Raw genomic sequence first — 23741 nt, 5'->3', positions numbered from 1 at the left:
AAAACAGACATGAATTTGACCGTGCTCCAGGGTTATTTTGGTCGTGGCAATACCAGAGGGGAACCACTTACACAGCCCCTCAATGTTTATGTAGTCAGACTTATATACTTTTACAATTTACTTTAACCAAAGCTCTCCTGCAATTCCATGTCCAAGCTTTGTTTGTGTCCTGTGTTAACAAAGAGTTTCATAAGTCTTACATTGGGAATTTAAAATATCCTTTCAGAGTGTGAATGCGGTCTGACAGTGTTTGGATGGATAGAATGACACTGAACATAGGGAGGATTAGTAATTGGTGCTTGGCTAGCTTGCAGAGAGATCCCTAAGGGTATCTTTCTGGCTTTATAATGTTTTCAAGGCCAGAAGAAAAACGGCGGATAATTAAACTGAAGCATCGTTGATGGAACCAATTGATCTAAACAACCATTTCCCTATCCCCCACATAAAGACCAACTCAAACGTTAATGGAAGTTTTTGGCATGAAACTCCCCTTCCGGCTCTATGCCAGTTTAATGACTGCTAATTGCTGCAGCAAACACAGCCATGAAACTAAAATCTGTCAAAAGCGATAGCCATTTGGGATACAGAAACATCACACAGAAGGGAACAAAATCCAAGAAAGCTTGTGCTATTGTGTAAAGCTGTCAGCATGTCAGTGCACTTAAAGCACTTGACAAATGAAGTGTAGTGACCTGTGAAAATGGGGCTCCATGTAGTGGAAAGAATCGGAGGAATTAGCCACACTTACCCAGCAGACTGCACTGTACAGTATGCCTCAGGTGAAGCACATGTTCAGCAGGGAAGGCTATTTTAATCGCAACCTAGAAGCTCTATAGCTACATCACAACATTTACATTAACACCAAGGAGATTACTAGCTATGCAGATGCAATGCATGATGGACGCTGGTTTATTTTTATCCAGTTTATTTTTATCCAGGCATTTGTGCTATTTTTTCCTTTGCGTAGACCAGAGGCCTGTGGAATGGGATTCCTGTATGGCATAACCTCTAGTACTCCGTCTCCTTTGAAAAACAACAGGAGACAACCATGGTTTTTGTCATGTTCAAATAAGGACGCCATTGTGTTGAAATAAATGCTATTTCAGGTTGAGAATGGACATTTTAGGATATCTTTACTGTAACTTATGGAATGCCAAACAGAAGAAGTTTGTGTTCATTAGTGTTTCATAACCTTGTTGAGGAATAAGGAAATACACTTTCTTGAGAGTTAGATAGCCAGATCAATACCACTCTTTCAATGTGTACATGGTAAATATGTGCCTACAGCAAGGAGAGAGTTAGCGTAACATAGCATTGAAGCTGGATGCGGTGGAAAACATAACCCTGGCTCTGTTCCATGGTACAGTAACTAAATCTCCCTACCAGCATTTCTAAAGCCCTCTAATTATAATACCATGTCTAATTGTTTAATAATCTGTTGCAAAACCATAAAGGAAAAACATTATTTGTGCCTTTATAGATTGGTCCAAGCCAGGCAGCAGTAAAATAGTGCCGTGACCCTTTACTTGCAAAAAAGTTATGTAAATATACTTAATTACAAGAAAAACTCCTGCATTAATAATCTTTCAAAATACAAATATGTTAGCATCAAAATGATTTCAGTTTATACTTACTGACATACTGTCGTAGTTCCTTCCAGCTACCACAAAAAAAGTACATACATCTATTTTTTTTAGACTGAATTTAAGAACTGTGTTTCCTTGTGTACACTGTTTAGTAACATTCTCCCACAAGACTGTTTCCCACCATGTCCTGTCTTTATGCTAGGCTAAACTAACGGAAGTTTGCTTTAGCTACATTTTTCAGAGAATATTCTTTATTAAATGTTTGAAAGATATTGAAAAAAGTTGATCATTTGGCTTTACATGGACTCATTTTCAATTATGGAACCATCATGCAGCAACAGCAGGTGTTAATTCTGTGTTTTAGTTTTGAGGACCTTTCTTTTAAAGTTAAGCCAGCATCCTGATACATGAGTGTGTTTTATTTATCACTAAGCTGTTTTATTGTTGTTTTTCACACCGTTCTTGTGACTCATGTACCTTCTGTAGAGTTCAGGCACTCAGTAGTTGGCATCATTGGGACTTTGTTAGCCGCCTGCCTTCATGAAAACTCCCATTAAACCGGCAGGCTTTTTTTTTTTCTAATGCAAATATACTTGACACCAAGCACAGTATTACTCACCTGCCTTTTTAATGGAGGCTTGATAATTGCAGCTTTGTGATATTTTTGCTCATCTTTTACATACTGCGTATTGGAATAAAGATGTGAAACTTTATCTTTTAGGGTGTAGGCCTACATGAAACTGCTATTCAGAGCAGCCATTTTCTCTGTGATCAGTGTTCATCTGATTTTCAAAACACTATTTCTCTCATACTATGGAGCTGTAATTTCCAACAAAGTTGTTGGGAACTCAACTCTAACCCTTAACCCTGGACTAAGCGTTCACTGTAAAATACTTTACTTTTTCATTTGCAAATATAAATCATTCAAGTGCTAGAAAAGTCACAACAGCCTTTCCCTAAAACATTCCGATTTATTTATCTGTTGAAATGTAATGGGTTTAGAACAAACTTAGGAGCCTAACAACCCTATTAGAGCTAATAAGGTAGATGCATATTAGGGATTCTAATTTTAATTTCAAAGTTCATCAATTCTTTATATATTGTAGGGTTGAAAAAGAAGACACAAGTTAATTTAGTGCCACACATTTGAGTGTATCTTTTCTCTACCATGGCTTCCATCCCAAATAAACTGAAACATGACACACTGTGCTTGTGGTGTTCACTGTACTCTGAGTACTAAATAAAGATTGCATTAATGATTGGTTTATGCAAGGTACAAGAACTCTATCACCACCAACACATCCTCCACACGTATACTACTCCTATAAAAAAAAGCACACTGTGTTCTGCTCTAGCACTGCACATTGGCTTTGGATGAAGATTGCATGAGACAGAACCTTTCAATATTCATAATTTCTCGGGATACCGTGCTGCATCATCCTTCCTTTACCGTACAGCCTCGAAGGCCTGAACGACCACCATGAATGGTTGCATATCCAGCATATGACATCATCTAACAATATTTAGCACTAGCCTGAGCCTCTTCTTTCTTCTTTCCCCCATGAGCCACATATAAATATGCTTTCTTTTCCTGTTTTCTGCACCGTAGTTGTAAGTAGGTCCATGTGCTTGCCCTGGGAAATGGCATGCCTGGCAATGAAGGCGTGAAAGCAGTGAGCACTGACGTGAATATTTTGGTATTTTACTACTCTGCAACTGTGGAACCTCCCTCCTTCCCTGTATTAATGCAAATAATATTGCGTGCATCAGTCAGGGTGAGTGCATCCAGAGTTGAGGAGGTCTTTCAATTAAACAAAAGACGTCCACTCCCTCACATCTGTGTGGGACTGTTATTGTTTTCCCTGACATCTGGTGGTGCCCTTGGCAACACAGAGGTTTGCATGAGGTTCGCTCCCATGTCCTAGGCTTGGTCAAATCAGTTGCTCAGATGTTCACTCTAATGCAGGCCCTTTTTCAGTCACAAGGGAGGTATTATCTTCATGTACAGATGATCTTTTGGGAAATGCCCACATGCTATATTTGCGCTTGTTGATTGCAGGAGGAAGGTCTAAGATTCGGTCTTGTAACCACAAGGTTGTGAGAACCTCTTGTTAGTAGTAGCTACATTGCAGACAGCTTTGTATATCATTTCCTGTTTCCTACAGTCTTTTTCTGTACAATTTATTCAGTTGTCGGCTCTTAAAACGACAGAAAACAGTGGGAGCCCAAGCTGGTTGGAAACTGAACCCATTCCTTCCCCCCCATCAGGGTAAAGACTCCCTTGTAAGTACTATTTTGTTAACTAGAAGAGGTTATATACTGTATTTCCCCCTGTGCATCTCAAAGTTCAAACCAATGTCTCTAAATGTCATGTTTTGTTGGTCCAAAATGAAAATACATAAGAAAAAACAGGACATTTCTATTTTTGCTTTCAAAATGAATTTAACAATTAATCAATTATCATAGTCAGCCATTATTTGTCTTTCGGTAGAATAATTGATGATAGAGTAATCAACTCATAAATAAATAAAAATACAACAAGCAAGGAGAACAACACAAATTACAAGTGACCCTATCAAAATCAGAGTGGTTAAAAATAGTTTTCCATTATCAGCATCGGATTTTAACAGCAAACATGTGTATGGCCAGACAATTCAGCTGGATGCGAGGTGGCCACTGGCTCATTAGTTTGGGGTAATGTACTGCACTAACGCCTGCTCTCCTCAAGCTGTTTCCCTACAGACGTGTTTGATGAAAAGTAAAGTAAGCAGAGCTGTTGAAGACACAGCCCCGAAACACGTGTTGCACGTGCAGCGAAACTGGGCTTGACAGTGTCTTGGCAAAAACCTCATGATAGAGTGTTTACAACATTACGTTGACAATGAACAAACACTAAGAAACCAGTGTGATGGGAGGCAGCAAACATACAGAGAATGTGGAAATATCTCAGTGGAAGCATATCATATATGCTGCCAAAGGGGTGGTGTACATTCTTACATCAGCACATTTCATCAAGTATCTCATAGCTTTTATTTCATCCAATGTCATTATGTCATATTTTTGGGCAGCATTATTTACTGTACTTTAATATATTTATTATTGTCATATATGTACAGTACAGTATGGCACCCACACGAAATGTAACCTCTGCATTTAACCCATCCTAGTTACTATTGCTATTGTACGCTGGGGACGTGAACCGCCGACTCTTCAGTTAAAAGACCATGTCCCTACAGACTGCGCCTGCCTTGCCACCCTTATGTAAAGATAAACAGAATGCTGTAACTATCCGGTGCCTTGGTTAAAAAGTGACATTCATCATCAGCTCATACTTTGGCAGGACTTTCCAACATTTATTCCCCTGACACTCATTTACCAGCTGTAGACCGTGGGTATTGGACAGTTTCCCAACTAAGCCCAGTGGTTCCCAAACCTCTTCAGTCAGGCCCCCTTGGGTAATTTGAAATATTTTTCAATGGTCCTGACCTAGATTGGTAGGATTAATTGTATATAGTTGTACAAACATTACATTTTCTCTGGTAATATTAACAAGACACAAAGATTCATCCATAATTTTATATTTTATTATGGACAGAACATGCTTGTATTTTCAAATGATCCTGTGCCAGTGAAATAATTTTCTGTTCGATACATCACCTAACTATCAATGACTTGTCTGTATGGATGGTATCGTTAAGATTTTAGCTGTACTTCTACTCTTACCGATACTGCTTCTACTCCACTACAATTCAGAGTTAAATGGTGTACTTCATTTATTTAATACCTTCGGTTACTTTACAGATTTGGATTAATGATGTGAAATATAATCAACACTTGGGGAGTGAAGAGAGCGGAAATAATGATATTTCAAGTTAGAAATGTAGTTGGTCGAGGGGTAGAATGTGCAAGATAACTTTTATGCAGCAAAAATAAATAACCAGAATTCAGTGATTCAGTCCGCTTTTTAAAATTAAAACTTTATTTAAATGTTTATATAAACAACTGAGTGTTGAGTTTTACCCTTAACCAAAGGTTCCCTGACTCCCACTGTTTACCAGAATGAAGTAAGACTGCAGGTCATTTGAAATAACAACTGCACTATTTCCCATGCCGGGTACTTCCTGTTCACACAGCAGACGATACTTACCCCAGTGACCAGTATTGTGTTTGGTTTTCAAAGACTGATAACAGAATCAAGCAAGCATTGCTGTGCTACAGTAAAGAGTCTATGTTTGCCTTTAACGCCAGATGCTGCTTGATGCATCAAAGAGCATGCAGTATCAGTTATTTTTTTCAGTTCAATTCAAAAGTACCACTTTTACAGGATTATGGACCAATTAACATGTTTTGTTTTTTTTAAAGATATTTTTTGGGGACCTTTTGCCTTTAATCGGATAGGACAGTGGAGAGTGACAGGAAAGTGGGAGAGAGATTTGGGGTGGGATCCGGAAAGGATTCAGAGATTGCCTTATTCATTATGGGTATAGTTGGACATAACCAATAATATTAAAAGCACACAATTCCCTGATTGATTGTTAGTGCTTCATGTGTTCTCATGGTTATTCCCTTTCTTTAGTTAAGCCTGTATCCTGCTTTAGAATAGGGCAGTAATGATGTTATGGGCCCTCACCAGCCTAATGGACATCCGAATGCCACTGAGCGGAACTCTGAGTATGGGGCAGCGAACATCCTGTGAGGGCAGAAGGATGTTTACAGCACTGCGGGGACAGTGGGAGTTGATAAGTACAGGCTGAGCTCTGGCACCGTGCGAAAAGATAACAGCTGTTATGAATCAAATGTTTTTTTCCAGGTAACTTTGTGCGTTCTGGCGCATGTAATAGGTGATGTCAGCTCTTGTGCAAAGTATACATGACTAACCACTTCTGCGGAACACTCTGAGGTGCTACAGATAATAGTGGGCCACCCACAGCTCGCTCTGGTTTGTGGTTGGAGGAAGTTGACCCAAACAGATCAATAATCAAGTGTTGTGCCTCCTTAGAGCTGGATCTCTTAGCTTAGAGCTGAAATTAGCAGGTATGCATGACTTATATGATTTTTTGGGGGGGATTTTTGGTAATCAAAAAGTCACAGGTTGTTGTGACCTTAAGTCTTTCTATTTCTTGTGAGTCAAAGTCTCAACAATGCCTGGATGTTATTTCTTCCCATTGGTACAAACCACAAATGGAACTAAGGATGAATGATTGGAAATGATAGTAAAATGTCACTCTGACTTCACTCAACATCTTTTTGGCCAAAAATTATTCTTATGAACATTTCACACATATTTTATAGCATAAAATAATAGAGGGATGTTGGACAGGCATGGGTAAAATCTCCAACAGGAGTGGATTGACAGAGGCATACAGACACGGACCAATAATTCTTGTTAAAAATAGACCCACACCTATTCTGAACATAGCAAACACATCCAGAACCCTTAGCTCATGGAGATCAAATCAGAGATTACAGTCTTGGACTGTTGAACTACATTAACGTGTGGTATCCAGGAGGAGCTGCAATGGGATAACAATGTTACTGTAGCCAACTGTTTGTTAGCACATAAACAACAACAATTTTATAGTTAGATTATATGTCTCTCAACAGACATTTGCGCATGGTATCACATGCTCACGCATTGAGAAAACCTCTGCACTTTTTTTCTGAGCGCCCCTGCCTTTTTGGGCGGTCGCTTCAAGTGTTTCTTGTTCAAAACAATTGTATTGATCTACGCAGATCCTCCTCATGATTGGTTATTATAAATGAGTGTCTTACTGTATGACAGAAGGAGAAAGGGTTGGTTTTAAATACATAAAACTGAAACCTTTCTCTGTAATAGCCAGTGTCATTTGATTACATTAAAGGAAAGCTACTTGCACTTTGTTTGGGCAGAGGGTATTTATAACTTTGCATTTTATTTAAGATTTTATGAATCATTCACATGCCTGGTGTTGATCATTCTTTCTATTGACTCTTCAACACCTGTAAAAAACATAGCCGTCTCATCGAAAACAAGCTATTTATGGAGAAAGGGAAAAATATCATTTTGGAAATTTCCACTATGGCAACTAGATTCTATCAGATGGGACGGGTGTTTTTTCTTTTCTAATATCTTCGTAAGGATTATTATAAACAAGGAATATCCATAGAGAATGGGATGAGAAATAAATGTTAACTAGCTAATTGCAACATTTCAGCAGCTATTGGGAAAACATTCTGTGTCCTGACAAGATATAACCACTATATCGGTCTGCTTATGTATGAAATGCAGCCTTTGCCAAGAAACAGCTGGGGAACTTGGCAAAGCAGAGCGCTGTGTGTGTATCTGTCTGTGTGTGAATGTGTGTGTTTGCCTGCATGTGTGACAGAGCAGCTGATCTTTTCCTGGCTGTTTCCAATTTGCACATCTCCATAATGTTTTACAATCCCACTTTCAGTAAGCCCCTCCTCTCCCCGGGGTAATGCAGTTTTAACTGAAAGCAGACTTGGAGGAGGCGTGGGGCCGGCCCCCGTGGAGACAGTGCGGAGGGGGCACTTGTTACAATCATCTTGGCCAAATCTCTCAGGGATGCGCTGTCTGACGGGACAGCCCCTTGCTGTGACTTTTGCCTCATCAGTGTGTTGTAAGACTGAATTAGATTTAGTACAACGTTTTGGCAACAACTAATGAATATTCAAGCTTTTAGCAAAGGAAGCTGCACGAAGGGGACATCCATTTATTTAAGACTTCTTCTCTTCGAAGAGGCCGATCAATCCTTTTTTTCCTACAAAATAACAGTGGTATTGCTCATGAAGGAGTAATTCTAGATACCAAGCCAAAGTTTTGTCAAGCATTGTTGTGTTGTATGCTGAAATATCACAGCACATTCGCAGTTCATTTGGGTAAGATTTTTTTGCTTATGAAAATGTTGCTTACTTGTTGTTACTTATGAAGTAACTGAGAAATAAACTAGCTAGCAAACCTGCCAATTTTATTTTTGTAACAGGCAGCATTTTTATCGTGCATAACTTTGAGTTCTTCAAGTCACTGGGATTTGAAAAAACTAAAAACTTTCCAGTTAAAATAGTTTATTAGAAACTTTAAAAAAAAATTTAAACATATTTTTTAAATAGTACCGCTGATTCTTGCTAGATATTGAAAATAGATATTGAGAGCAATAATCCAAATTAAAATATACAATTATATTTGTACAATTGTAAATGATTCACATCTCTAAATATTCACATATGTTGTAGCATCAAAGTGAGTAAGTAAGCAAATAAGTTATATAACAATAAATCTGTAAAACTCCCACAAACTGTTCATGTGGAAAGCAAATTCTGCACTCTGAGCTGAAGGGGAGGTTTTCTGGGATGTTGAACATTTCCCACCTTCATATTTTGATTCATGCAGTTCATTGCACAACACCAGTCTTCTATCATCTGCGATGAAATATATATATATATGTGCTCTTCAAGTCAAAGGCCCATTTGCTTGGTAACGTTCCCCTCTTGAATGCATTTGACTGATTTCCTGTTGCAGAGTTTTTCTATCTGTTCCATCCCTCCAAATGTAATTACACCTGCATGAAAAGTCATGAGCTAGTTCCTCTGGGGTATGAGAGACGTTATTTAATTTCGCTTCTGAATGAGACGTAATTCCTTCCTAAAGGCCATGTACCTAAAAGTAAGTCATCCTTGGTCCTCTCCCAGCGTCTCATTCTCTTTCTTAGCTGCTAGAAAAACTAAAAAAGCTTGAAACATAGTTTCACACTGAAACAATGCTGCCAGGAGAACCAGCGACAGTTATGCTAACAGGTATGCTAACAAAGCTAACAACGTGTTTTTGCTAACCTCAGCTGCCAGTATGGCATCCTTATCTCATGGTGTGATAAATGTATGGCTCAAAATAACAAATTACAAGAGGAAGCAAGAACTCTCTGATGGTTGAGCATTACTTTTAGCAAACAGGATTAAACCCGGTGCATTAGCAGACCCACCATTTTGCAAAGCAGATTTGTACAACATGATGGGAATTTGTTTCCATTTGAATTCTGTTTCATCTTCTGTACAGCAGCTGTAACATTAGCGCTCAATGGCCTGGGGGGCCATCTGCTCTCTGATGAGACACCTGCATCACCTTTTTAAAAATGAAATGTGTTTCTCTCCCGGTTATCACCCGCCGTCTATATGAGTATAATGGATTTCAAGAGATGCAGCTCAGAACAGAGGTTTAAGTCTCAGCTGTGCCTGCATGACTTGTAAGGATACTGGAACTTTTAGTTTAGTTGGGCAGATTCCAGCTGCTTATTGTTTCAGCTGTGTTCTTTGATCACTTCAAAGAAACAAAAACTATGGGCACATTTAACTTTTAAACTGCCTTGAAGGAACCCTTCACCCAAAAGTACCCTACCATTTCTTTTTCCAATTTATTGAAATATTTTTACATTTAAAACAATTTCTAGCACGCCTCAATGCCAAGAATCCAAAAGCGAAGAAAGGTGTGTTGTGTTTGAAGATTTGTGGATCCAGTTTTTTTTAACATGTTTGATTTCAAGAACTTGGACTGATGCTCCAGTTTTTTAATTAAGAAAACAAAACTGCCCAAAATTGATGACTGATGAATCAGTCTATGCTTTAGATATGAAGTCACATATGGGCTGTTGAATCTTGGTTTGAATAATCTTTTACTCTTTCCCCAGCTAAATTGACTGTGATAGCGAATACATAAGCAACATTTTAGAAAGCCGCGGGGTGAAACATTTATCGACAGTGGGAGAGATAAGGGTCTTTATGAGGGGATTTTCTTTAATTCATTTAATGGCGGTGCTTAATTTTTTGTTCTCTGTTCCAGATCTGCAGTTGATAAATCATCGTCTCACTTTGACATGGCCAAAAGGAAAATGGATAGTATCGAGCGGAGCGGGGCGGTGGCACTCATACTGCTGTGTCATCTTACAAAGGTGAGTGTATGAAGGCAAAATACTGAAAAACACACCAAATATAATTTAATTCAAAATCAGAATCGGAATCAACATACTTTATCACAAGGGACATCGGGTTTGGTGACAGTTGCTGTATTTTAGATGTAATAAAATAACAGATACAAAAAAATAAAAAATAGAATGAAAATGTGCTAAAAAATTAGACAACACATTTTTTTTCTCATATATTTAATAAAAATGCATTAAAATGTCCAATACATACCAAATTAAGACAATAGCATGTGTCAATAAATCACATGTATGTTTTTTTTGTAGCAGTGGAATTAAAAATGTACTTCAGTCTGTTCTACAGTATACATTTATACTTAAAAATGAAAGAAAATGAGGTTTACTTTTTAAAATGATGTGGATCACAGGACAGAAACACTGCAAATCTACGATGTTCTTATACGATATGATGTATGGCTTTTGATTCACCTACCCAACAGTATATAACGGAGTTAAAATATTTACAAAAAACACAGCAGTAAAATTTAACATACACATACATGCAACATATACAGTAATAGTAAAACACTGACACTGAACATTTTTAGACACAATAAGTTATTTTACTTTTATACCTAAGTTAGTGCATTTAGATTATACTTACCTTACCTTAGAATACCTTATGTGCAGTATAAAATATAGTATAATGCTATATCACTGTGGCCTGTAGTGTTTTTTTCATCAGGACAATTGGATTTATGATGTAGTGAAAGAAAAGGTTTGCACATGTACTTGCAGATTACTATTAGCTATACTTTGACATATTTAGACTTACTTGTGTCAGTTTCAGTTTATGTTGTGTTGGAATAAAAGCTGTTTCAGGTTTGTGTCTGCTTTGTATATTTTGTCATATTTTCCAGAAATGGATTTAATGGAAGCTTATGTATGTTAGCCTCCCTTTTCTGGCGTTATAAGGCGGAAATCATGGACTGTCTTTCTTTAAAGCATCCCAAAAGAGTCAGAACACACAGCTGAAATTAAGTCCAGACATATGCTTGCACGCAAATACATTTTCTGGCACGAAGCTCAGTGGCCATGCTGTATATTTCAAAATAATATTATTACTAGACACCAGCCCGGATCTGTTTGGAAAAAAACCTGATTAAAACAGCCCATCTCTTCTTCTTTGCAGATTTTTGTAACAGCAAGCCTGGAGGTGAATGAAACCCAGCAGCAGCAGCATCCGACCAACGTCTACCACGAAATTGGTGTGACCAGAAACAAGATAGTGACAGCACAGTTTGAGTGCTACCAGAAGATAATGAAGGAAGATCCCCAGGGAAGACGAGGTATGTTTCATGTTTCTGAACTCTAGCTGTGGAGTTGGAATACACTGAACGCAGTAAATCTAAGCTAATGCCCTGTAGCATCTCAGCTAAAGATGGAAAAACACATTTAACTCTTTTCATTGGTTGTAGAGCCCATGTGTAACCGCACTTGGGATGGCTGGCTCTGTTGGGACGACACCGAGGCAGGGGTTAACTCAGAGCAGCACTGCCCCGACTACTTCCAGGATTTTGATCCTTCAGGTAAGATCAGTGGCCTAAAGTCGCTCTAAAGGGGCATTTACACCATTTAAAGCCAGAAAGAACAGGATTTACCTTCTTTTTTTTTATGTTTATGGAAAAATGCTCATATTTCAAGAAAAATTCCAAGTGGCGAAAGCTTGTTCTGAAACAACAGTGCATCCAGGGTAAGCTTTCACCTGCTGGCAAGGGACCCAACCCTTATTGAGGTCAGGGCTTCTGGTGTCGTTGAGCCGAGGAATAGGTGGTTCCTGTGAAAGTTGTACCTACAAATTGCTTCTAAGACATCCTATTCACTTTGTGCTTACAGTGGTTGTCCTGTGATTTAGTATTGTTCTTCCATACAGTTGTGGCAAATAACAAATATAGATCAATGATCAGAAATTGAAACGGCCAAGGCGGAGATATCCTTACACTCACGTTGGTCTACATCCGACATTAACCAAGACGCAGCTTGAGGGCATATTTTCTTAAATCCCCCCCCCAAAAAACAGTGGGAGAGATAAGGGTCTTTATGAGGGGAAAAAATGGGGTAAAACCTCTTTTAACTTTTCTGAAATTGACTGGAGAGAACAGGACACTGAAATTGGGATTCCTGAAATAAGTCATTGTCTGTGTACGTTTCACTGTAATAAAAAACTAAACATTTAAACCATTTGCAAAAACATCAAATATAAGGTTTTATATAAGTACAGTCAGTAGCATTTCTACTGCATGTGTGAATTTTACTTAAAATGTCAAAAAATTGTGTGAGCAAAATTATATCTGTTTATGATATGAAGACATTAGTAGATTGTGTACATGCATTGCTATGTTCATAAAAGTACTTTTTATTGCTTGGAGATTCTGAGCCAAAGATTCAGTACAGTCTTTCTTTCAACAGGATATGCAGATGCATGATTAGATTCAGGTCCTATGATCACTGCTCTCTGTAGTTCAATCTGATAAACGCCTGACAATGTTTCCATTGGAAACTTCTACACTGCCTTCATATCTTTGTTTCATATTTACCTGCAGAGATGGTTACTAAGATCTGCACCGACAGCGGTCTGTGGTTCCTGCACCCGGAGAGCAACCGGACATGGACCAACTACACCCGCTGCAACGAACACACCAATGAAGGCAGAGTGGTAGGTCTTTTCATGACCTTTGTAAAATACAGAGTATACAAAATATTATGGTTGGCACTGACATTTAAACAGATGCGTTTTAATGGAGAGGTGTCCGATGGTGGGCATCATGGAGCAGTTTGGGGTTTGATGCCTTACTTAGGGACTTGAAGCGACCCTTAAGTTCCTGAGCCAAGTCGCTATAGACTGCTGCTGCCGCCTCCAATGTTTGTTGGGAAGAGGGAAATGTTTTTTTTTAAATGATGTAGTGAAGCCTAAAATGTGCAGTTTGTCCTGAGGGAGACAAAGAAAATGTGTGGTCTTTAAAGCAATTACAGAAAATGTAAACGGTGTTCCCCTAGAGATACAACTGGGTCCCAAGGATATTGTAATGGAAAATCTACTTATTATAACACGAGTAAGGCCTCAATGGGAGGTTTCGGCTTTAGGCAGTGATAGAAAGAAAGTCAGAGGGTTAAAACTTTCCATTAATCATCGGGAGAATGAAATGAAATCTGGCCATTGACGTATTTTTTGTGCCTCAGTATGGACCAAGGTGATGATTAATGGGAAGTGTTGCTCAATGGGATTATTTAGTATGAAATGAATACAATGAATCATTATGTTACTTCATTTTTTGGTGTCAACATCTAGCAGTTCCACTTTGACATTTAATAAACTTATTTTCTTACATTAGTGGTTTACTATAGGACTAAAGGATATGAGTTTTTCTCAACAGCATATTAATATTGCCTCAAAACATGATTAGTCATTAGCAGATCAAGATAATCTAATCCATGTCTATTTTTTCCTTCCAGACGGCCATGAATCTCTTCTACTTGGCTCTCATTGGACATGGCCTGTCCCTGACCTCGCTCTTTATCTCCCTGGGGATATTCTTCCATTTTAAGTGAGTCACCGAATCTATTCCTACCATGCGTTATACTCATATATGTCCTACTGAATACATGACTTTATAGCTCCATGATGTAACGTCTCCTCTCTTTTCTTGCAGGAGTTTGAGTTGCCAAAGGATCACGCTTCACAAAAACCTCTTCTTCTCTTTTGTTCTGAACTCTGTCATCACTATCATTTTGTTGACGGCAGTGGCAAACAACCAGGAGCTGGTGCAGAGGAATCCAGTGAGTTTATATATTTATGTTTATTATTATAAATCATTTTAACATCCAAGATTTGTAAACATTTGGTTTGAGCTGTACCTTTTGTGACCCTGGGTTCAGTATTCAAACATACATTTATTATAGCGTCAGAAGATTCAGTTATTAATTTCTTGTCTGAGCCCCCAGCAGTTTAAGGATTAGTTTTTTTGTTCCTGTCAGATTTTTAGTACTGTTGCCTAATTTTTCATTGCAACACTTTCCAACTTCCCATTATTATGAATTATATATTACCCACATGCTATACCTATTGAACTTTTAACACTTTTATTTCTAAAACCTCAAATGTTCTCTCCTTATGTTAAAGAATTATTAGATTTTTTTGACACGTGTCTGTTGGTCTCAGTCAAGTCGTTCATAGCTTCGAAATGCCTTGAAAAATGCAGAATCTAATGTATTTAACAGTACCTTGTTAGTGTGAACTGGTGATTTATTCCAGAATATTAAACAAGACATGTAGAAGAAAGTGATTCTGATAAAATATCCCTGTTTTAAGCATACATTTGGTCACATTTCTGTTCAATGGACGTTGAAAAGTTGAAAAAAAAAACTTAAAATCATTATACTGTTTTGTAGCTATAAATCGTGTCATTATGCCAATGAAAAAAAGTAAAGAAATATGCTTTTCATACCCTCAGGCTTGTTTTGTGTTCAAAGGCTGTACTGCTTAGGAAAATAACAGAAGCCGAGGTAGACGGCCGCTCTCACCCAAATTATGTTTGTGATTTTCCTCCTCAGACGAGCTGTAAAGTGTCCCAGTTCATTCATCTGTACCTGTTTGGCTGCAATTACTTCTGGATGCTTTGTGAGGGAATATACCTGCACACTCTCATCGTGGTGGCGGTGTTCGCAGAGAAGCAGCACCTCATGTGGTATTATCTCCTCGGCTGGGGTAAGTCAGGACAACGTGTTGTGCCGTGACAATGGAAAAGTCTTTTTTCTTAACGTAACTTGTATTTTATTTACAAAGAAGTTAAGGTTTGATATACTTAATTATGTCAAGGAGTATTTTTAGCCCATGATGAGTATAAAAAGTAGAATCAAACCAAATGAATATGTTAAAGTATGTGTGACTGCAAGGCTTAATAGCCTACTGTAATTAATGTCTTTCTGTTTTTCTACAGGCTTTCCTCTCATTCCGGCTATCATTCATGCCGTTGCTCGAGGTTACTACTACAACGACAAGTAAGCCAAGTGCCAGATTGATCACGATTAATATTAATACTTACAATAATATAGTAACTGAATGAATGCAAACAACAATAAGGTGAATTTTAAACTCTGGAGATTTTGCATAAATATCCTATTAATACTAATACAATATTGTAGAAATATAAATGTAATTTTGTATGTGTCCACATTTAAATTTGTTTTGTTGATATGAATATTTCTTCTATTTTCTTTAATTTTGTTATGTGTCTTTTCATTTATTTAATTCTCCAATTCACAAACTGTCACAAAACCCAGATTCCCCTCGGGATAAATAAATAAGTCTAGCTCTGGTTCTGATGAATCAAGGAAAAAAGATGAATACCCTAACCCTAGAACTGTGTGTAATATGTTACATGCAGCTAATATGGCTAACAAAATATCACAGTTACAATTTTAAAAAATCTGTATTACGATTATTTAATGTTTATCAACACCTGGCAGAGTTCAACGAAGCATTCAACCTTGCTGATGGCTTCTTTAATCAACCCCCCCGCTAAGCTGTTGATGCTAATTCATTTCTCGTAAAACCCATTGATCTGCACCATTGGTCGGCAGTCATGTGATGCAATAACACTGTTGTGTAAACATTTCTCTGGCATCCTATCTTCTCTTCTCTGCTGTAGCTGTTGGATCAGCTCTAAAACGTCGCTACTCTACATCATCCATGGCCCCATCTGTGCTGCTCTCTTGGTAGGACTTCTCTCTTTTTCTCTCACACCAATCAATTACAGTAGAGTCAAACACAATAATAACACTATGTTCCATATTTCTCTTTGTATAATTGCGCAATAAAATAAAGAAATCTGTTTTGCCTCCTTCTGAGTGAACTCTGTGGGTAGCCTGAAACCAGAACACAGATTTATATCATGCGTAATTACGCTAATCTTGCGAAATCAATGCATCTACCCCTGTGAGGATCCACCCAATGGTCTTCTGGCCATTGTTGCATTCTAGGAATTCGTCTCATCAGAAGAGCCGAGCACGCTTCAGAGAAATGTGTTCCCGGAAGACTCTCGTAGGACTAAATGTCCAGTTCTTTTACTGAAACTTGGCCGACAAATATGTCTTGGTGTTGTTTTGCTCATGATGGAACATTTGCTTACACCTTACTCATACTGGTAAGTTTAGACATGATAAATGACTTGCTGATTAACTTTTTGAGTAATTTCACAATGGTTAGAGTCAGGGTCTGTCATGTGTACCAAAATATATTATGTATATTATTATTTATAGCGAGAGTCCTTGAAGCCTTAACCTTCGTGAAATACCATCATGTTTAGTGATAGTAAGATCTGCTCAAGGCTTATCCACACTATTAATGGGCAAATATTTTTAGCTTCAACCTTCAGCTCTATAGCTTACTATCTTGATAAATCTGTCCACAAAAATGTCCCCACCCTATGGTGACCAAAGTTTCCACCCTTTGAAGGGTTACATTTACTATTGAGGTTGTGTGCGTGAATAATTTAAAGTTTGAATACACATGCCTACATGGCCACAATTATTAAGGTATTAATAGGGTGAACTTACAGTTATCCCATGTTTTTCCCCTTTTACTGATCGGCTATCATCCTGGTGAAGACAACCTCTGGAGCTATGAACAGTACTGTATATTCTGGGGTTCCAATGTAGCCAGCAAATATTTGTGTAATAAATAGAGATATCCAAACCAAGACTTTTTTCTAACATGATGGTAATCATTTACTGTCCAATTTGAAGCTTGCAACAAAAGAATGGAGTTGGAGATTAGAGAGGATGTCTCTGGGTAACCTTAATAAACAGAAATTTGCTAAGGAATGTAGATAAATGGAATAAAAAGCAAAACAAATGTAATTGTCATTGGTGTAATCATGTGGAGACTGTGACGCAGAAGGTTAAATCTAACAACCACATGGGAAATGGTCCATGGTCAAGATACGTAACCCCACAATTGCTTCCGTAGGCATGTAGCCTACATTATGTAAATGAATGTAAGTCCTTTTAGTTAGAAGCATCAGCTAAATAACATGTAATGTGTTGAGAAAAAAGCTGAGTGGTTTCAAGATTGCAATTTGGCCAATGTGTTCCGCTTTTTTGCTTTCTACATTGACTCTTTACCTGCATACAAACCAAGTCTAATGAATTTCTATCAGGTCCGTGTGAAATGTGGTCAATACTACTTGCAAAATGCTTCTAATACCAACATCTTGTCACATTGCCAAATGTAGATTCTGCAGATTCGTCTTGAACAGCAGCTATTATCCAGAATATTCTGCTGATGTATTGACGTCCTATCTGCTGCTTTCTGTCTCTAGGTCAATTTGTTCTTTCTGCTCAACATTGTGCGAGTGCTCATCACCAAACTGAAGGTGACCCATCAAGCAGAGTCTAGTCTGTACATGAAAGCTGTGAGAGCCACCCTCATTCTGGTGCCTCTGCTGGGAATTCAGTACGTCCTGCTCCCCTACAAGCCCGAGGGACGGGTCTCCTCTGAAATATACGACTACATCATGCACATACTAATGCATTACCAGGTGAGACAATGGTACATGGGGAGGTGGAGTTGCATGATATACTGTATTTCCATTTAAAAAATACATAAATAACCGTACATTATTTCATGCTTCATAACTGCATGCCCAGAGTTTATTTTTAGAATGCTATTCAAGGTTTATTGTCTGCAGTGTCCCTGAGCTCTATTCAAGTCATGGTGTCCTTGCAACATGTATGTCATTTATTATTAAACTTGGTTACATGTAAGTGGCTTACTCCTGCATTCCCTGGGACATATATTTATTTTTTAGGTTACTAAATAAACTTTTGCCCAGATATTCACATCTTAGCTTTCAGTAAAATGCTGAGCATTCCTTTCAGCCTCCCACAAGACTTTGTTTATGTTGTAGTGCAGGGAAGAACAGCAGGAAGGAAGGCATGAATTATCTGAGCTCCGAGGAGGCTGAAATCTTTTGAATGTTGGCGAGGTGTTATCTGATCATCCTGAGGTGTCCCAGCATGGGTAGTGCTGGGAAAATGTCTTGAGCAACAAACTGAATCAGTTAACACAAGTTTTGTTTGCTTTGCAGCATATTAGACATCTAAATATCACCAGAAAATAGCTGACAGTCGAGTCTTCAGACCAGTTACTTCTCTCATTTTCCTGTATGCTTTTTCTGAATTTCAGGGTTTGCTGGTGGCCACCATCTTCTGCTTTTTCAACGGAGAAGTAAGATGGAGTTTTGCCCTTTCACTGTGTTTTGATGTATTTTTAAAACCTGCATGCTCACTTCCCCTTCGTAACCAGGAATAGACGAGGCAATTTCTTCTGCATGACCCTCAGCAGGATGGTAAATTAGCAGAATGTCTTGACAAAATCAGTTATTCAGCGCTTTGCCGGGACTAAGCATCGTTTACGGTTGGAAAGCAGCCATGGATTTTACTCTGATTGCTTTCAATTATTCATGTGATTGATCTGCTTACAAATTAAATGTCTAAAGAGCCTTAAATTAAGTCCTTTACCCTGCTATTAGGTGTTAACATAACATGGAGAAAAGCACCGCTTTATTTAACACTTTGAATTTGTATTAAACATTTATGATAATCCTGGGCTTATTGTACGCTTAAAGAAACTGTGGCATTGACAGTTCTTTACATAGGAATGTAGGCGCACAATGTCTATACATATAAGTCTGTCTTATCAAAAATGTACTGCTTTCAAAGACTTACTGCAAAAGCATCTAATAAAGAAGTAAAAAGTCCAAACTTGTTTCAATTTCTGAAGGAAAGCTTAACATTGTGAGAAATAGCTATTAGCCTAGCTTAGCACAAAGATTTGGAGCAGTTGGTACCCTTGGAAAGAAAGCAAATACGTGTTTTTCCCAAAACATTTAATCTTTACTTTAGGTGTATTAAGCAAAATTGTGTCTCAAATAATGAATTATTTCCATTGATATGTGGAATGTGGTTTCTCTGGTTAGGTCCAAGCAGTTCTAAGGAGGCATTGGAACCAGTACAACATCCAGTTTGGCAGCAGCATAGGGAACCACTCGGATGCCATGCGTTCGGCCTCCTACACGGCCTCCTCCATCACAGAGGTACAGGGCTGCTACAGCATCGACGGCCAAACAGAACACATGAATGGTAAAGGCTTCCACGACGCCGATGCCTCCATCTTAAAGTCAGACAGCCCCTTCGCCTGACAACATCACGTATCCCTGCCTGCCCCACCCATAAGCCTAAAAACTGCAGCATGTTCGGAGAGACAGCCAGAGAACTCACCCTTTGATACGATATCAGAAGCAATGGGTGAGGAAAAGGACACAGGCTCTCCCACATCCGAAGGAAATTGTCCCCTCTTGGCCACACCGCCCTTTAACAGCACTGTACGGTGAGCTCGATACAACTACTCCTGTGCTTTGTCTACATTTTGAGACGGACCTGCTTCACTCAACCTAAGATGCATTCTGATAATCACAATAACGTTGCGATCTTTCTGCCTGACAATTGTTTTTAAGTGGATGAACATTAACTGCTCGACCGTCCTTCAGGGACCATGTTGTGCACAAAAAGCCTTTGGTAACACTGTAAATTGTTATGACATGGTTAGTGCCAAACCAAGATATCTTTGCCTGCCTCATTCATTTTTTCTATTTTCAATACAGAACCAGAACGAAGATAGGACGTCTAACAGGTGCATAATAATATATTAAAGCTATATTATATCTATCACATGTTAAGTTTAATTTATCTGAGCATACAGTATTATTGTTTATTGAATAAATACCATAAAGTATTTATTAAAGTTGATATGCTATGTTATTTTCGAAATTAATGTGACTCATTGCCAGCTTCACACAGATGTTCAATGTGTTTCTTGTTTGTTTCTGTGTGCAGTTAATGCAGATGATTTACCGAATTGTATCTTTAGCTTGCAAGCTGATTTTAAGAGATATAATGCTAATGTTTGAACGTGTTTAAGTGATCCTTAGTGACCTGTAAACCACATGTAAGGTTGTTATGTAACTTGTTAACACAATATTATCACAAAGAAGCCGTCTTGATATCACACATACACCAATTTTCATTACACTCGAATGTAACAGTGTGAAGTTTGAAGACGTGGCTCTGAACATATGCTGTATGTACCACATTCCCATTCACTGCTGTCTTTAGCCTTACTGCTCTCAAAATACCTAAGTATAACCACTAAATAAGCATTACGGGGTGTTCAGACTGAACAGCACTGTTTGAGAAATGTACCATGCTAACGGTGAGATAATGAAATACAATGCAATTCAGGAAAGTTAGGATTGTCCATTTTTCAAATTGTACATAGGCCTACTTACCTTCTGCTCTGTACATATATTAGATCCCATTCGTAACTTACTTAATTTACGTGTAGGATTTAAGTAAAAAAAAAAAAAAAAAAAAATGTATAGTGTTGTTAGGAAGCTAGAAGCTAAGTTGTTTATGCTAACATTATTCAACATTATGCTAAAGGGTTAGCACAAAGTAGCTGAATTTTTGTACATATTTTGTACGTTGTAGTTGCTCTGCAAAGACTGTGCCTCACAGCCAGTTAGAAAAAGTTAGAATAACAGCATTGTATGATTAGATAGACTTCTGAACCCATACTTCATGGCTAAACACCAAGTATCAGTATCTGAGTATATGGTCATGGTGTAGAGGAATGTATCCTACATCTCAATGATCTGGAGGTGTAAAGTAGACGTTCACAAAAAGGAACATGCATCTGCACAAAGTTAATTGGTTAATGCAGTCGTCTCAAGGTAATGCTGGATTGAATTGCAGCAAAGTTATAAATCAGATTATTTTTCTAATCTCGTTTATATAAATTAGGGATATGCTAACTAGTGTTAGTGTCAGTCTGAACACACGCCTTAGTCGGAAGGGATATCACCATGTCTCTCAAAAAACTGCAAAAAACATTCTTTATAAAGCATTTAGCTAAAGCAAGCTGTGTCCACACCGTTCTGCTGTCATTTCACCCTAAAACCTTCATGTACTCTTTCTTCATTTTAGAACCTTTTTACTGCTATGGCCATACTGCTGGGAACAGGATTCACTATCAGCTGATGTAAATATGTTTGTAAATCTAGTTTCTGAAAAGTTGAACATGTGAGAGTGTGACTGGCTTGTGTGCATGATTTATACATTTACAGTATTTATGAGTACATTATACTCTGACCCATTCAACCATGAAGCAACCGTCTTATGTGACAGTCTGTGGGACGTTGATAAAGACGTTTTTTGTTCTACCTTTGTTTTAAAACAAGGGAGGGTGGGGAAGCAGTGGGATCTGTCTGCTCGTATTATTTGCCATCATTTTTAGTAGAGTCGTCACCTTTCCATTCTGCCTGTATTCGAAAGTGAAGAAAGAAAGGTAGCACTGCCTTCTGTGTAACTTATTAATGCCATTTCCAAGAACAGACATACAAACAAATACTCACATTCAACCTTCCAAACGGCATGTTTTATTTACTATATCAGTGTAGAGTATTGAAGACGAATCATATAAACAGTCATTTTTATCTTTGGTGGATGAGTATTTTTGTAGGATCATGAATATCTCAATATTATGAACTGTGAGGACTTTTATTCGGCGGTCGACAGATGCAAACGCGGTGCAGTTTTATAAAATTGTGCACATACAAAGACATAAATGTGCCACACATGCAAATAAAGAAACAACTTCACCAACTTTACAACACATGGGCAGCAATTACAAAAAGAGCTGCGAGAAGTGGAATATACAACCGAAACTTTACTGACCAAAAAGTAATGCACACAGCTGTGAGCGACGCTATTGTTGACGTTTGGGGATTATAAAGTCAGCCAACTGTCACTGGAAACTCACCGAAAATGTTAGTTTTTTTTAACATATTTTAACAATGTGATCACATGATTCCTTCCGATATTATTGCAGATCTACTGTTAGCTAGCTAGCTACCGTCGCTAACCTAGTCATTTGAAATATTACTAACTCTGCTGACAGTGACAGTTGGCCATCTTTATATTTCCTTAACATCAACACGCGCTCCGGTCCAATCGGTGCGAATCACTTTCTAGTGTTCCTTGGTTTCTGTTTATGCAGCGCTCTTAGTAAACGCTGAACATCTTTCGTCAAGTTGATATTTCTTTGTTAGCATGTGTTTTGGCACATTTGTGTTTCTATATTTGCATCGTTTTTGAAAGAGCAGTGTTTGTCTCCTAATGTTGTTTTGGGCCAGTCCAGTAACATATGAAAGATAGTATTTTTGATGTGAAAAAGTGTTCTTGGATGCTAATGATGAAGGGAATGGGTTAATTACAGGATATGTGCACAGTATTCTAAGCAAGGGTTCAGTATCACACATACATTTTGTACTTTGTAATGTCAGATCTGCAGGACAGTTTCTCATTCTAATCCTAAACTATAAATCTTACATATGATCTTTATAAACCAAGTAATTTACCGTGTAGTGATGGTTTATAATAAATTATACAGTAATTTCATCACAAAGACTTCTGTTCCATTTAAGTTGTGTATTTATGTGTGAAATATGTTCATATGACTCTTCAAAGGGTTTGTGAAGTCCGCTGGGACACTTTGGTGACATGTTGTAAAGTATGGCAAAAGCATTAATGGCAATGTCTGTAGTTTTTGTTTATACTGTACTGTATTTAACTTTGGTAGTCTTGACACATTGACTCCACACTGCTGTTTGAATGTAACTGGTTTTGATTTATTCTCTGTGAAAAACATATATATATACATATATATTTGCATACAATGTGTCTTTTTTATTATTTCACTGATTAGTCAATGTTGCTTTCTTGTGTGTATCTGCATATAATACAGTTTAGAACAGCCACATTTTTTTTGCTTAATTGTGCGGTATATTGCTTCACACACGTTGACACACATGTTTAAATAAACGTACATATTTTACTTTCACTAGTTCCAGTTAAATGTAGTTTTATGGTCAGTATGGGGATTATTTGATCAAATATGTGCTATCATAACATTTCAGAAAAGATGTGTGAATATAAGATAACGCCTTTTTAAAAACCAGATTTTTAATATGTCTTTGTGTTACTCCAAATTTCAGAAAATAGTGATAAATCAAGCTATGAATAATTTATGGTAAAATCTTTCTGTAAAAACAACTATTCAGAATAAGGA

General features: G+C 37.8%; 1 protein-coding gene across 1 annotated transcript in view; it reads left to right on the top strand.

Annotated features, from left to right (window-relative positions):
- Nucleotides 1-23513, top strand: part of calcrla (calcitonin receptor-like a) — a 30569-nt gene extending 7056 nt beyond the window's left edge. The window contains exons 2-13 of the mRNA XM_063888522.1: nt 10417-10525; nt 11688-11844; nt 11974-12084; nt 13099-13211; nt 14009-14100; nt 14206-14332; nt 15107-15260; nt 15493-15553; nt 16204-16270; nt 17875-18093; nt 18741-18782; nt 19534-23513. Of these exons, the coding sequence (XP_063744592.1) occupies nt 10451-10525; nt 11688-11844; nt 11974-12084; nt 13099-13211; nt 14009-14100; nt 14206-14332; nt 15107-15260; nt 15493-15553; nt 16204-16270; nt 17875-18093; nt 18741-18782; nt 19534-19755 (1440 nt within the window). The 5' untranslated portion in view covers nt 10417-10450 and the 3' untranslated portion in view covers nt 19756-23513. The remainder of the gene's footprint in view (nt 1-10416; nt 10526-11687; nt 11845-11973; nt 12085-13098; nt 13212-14008; nt 14101-14205; nt 14333-15106; nt 15261-15492; nt 15554-16203; nt 16271-17874; nt 18094-18740; nt 18783-19533) is intronic.
- The last annotated feature ends 228 nt before the right edge of the window (nt 23514-23741 follow it).

This window comes from Eleginops maclovinus, chromosome 7 (genome assembly GCF_036324505.1).
Source record: "Eleginops maclovinus isolate JMC-PN-2008 ecotype Puerto Natales chromosome 7, JC_Emac_rtc_rv5, whole genome shotgun sequence".
In the NCBI taxonomy this organism is placed as follows: domain Eukaryota; kingdom Metazoa; phylum Chordata; class Actinopteri; order Perciformes; family Eleginopidae; genus Eleginops; species Eleginops maclovinus.
This window is presented reverse-complemented; position numbering and strand designations above follow the sequence as displayed.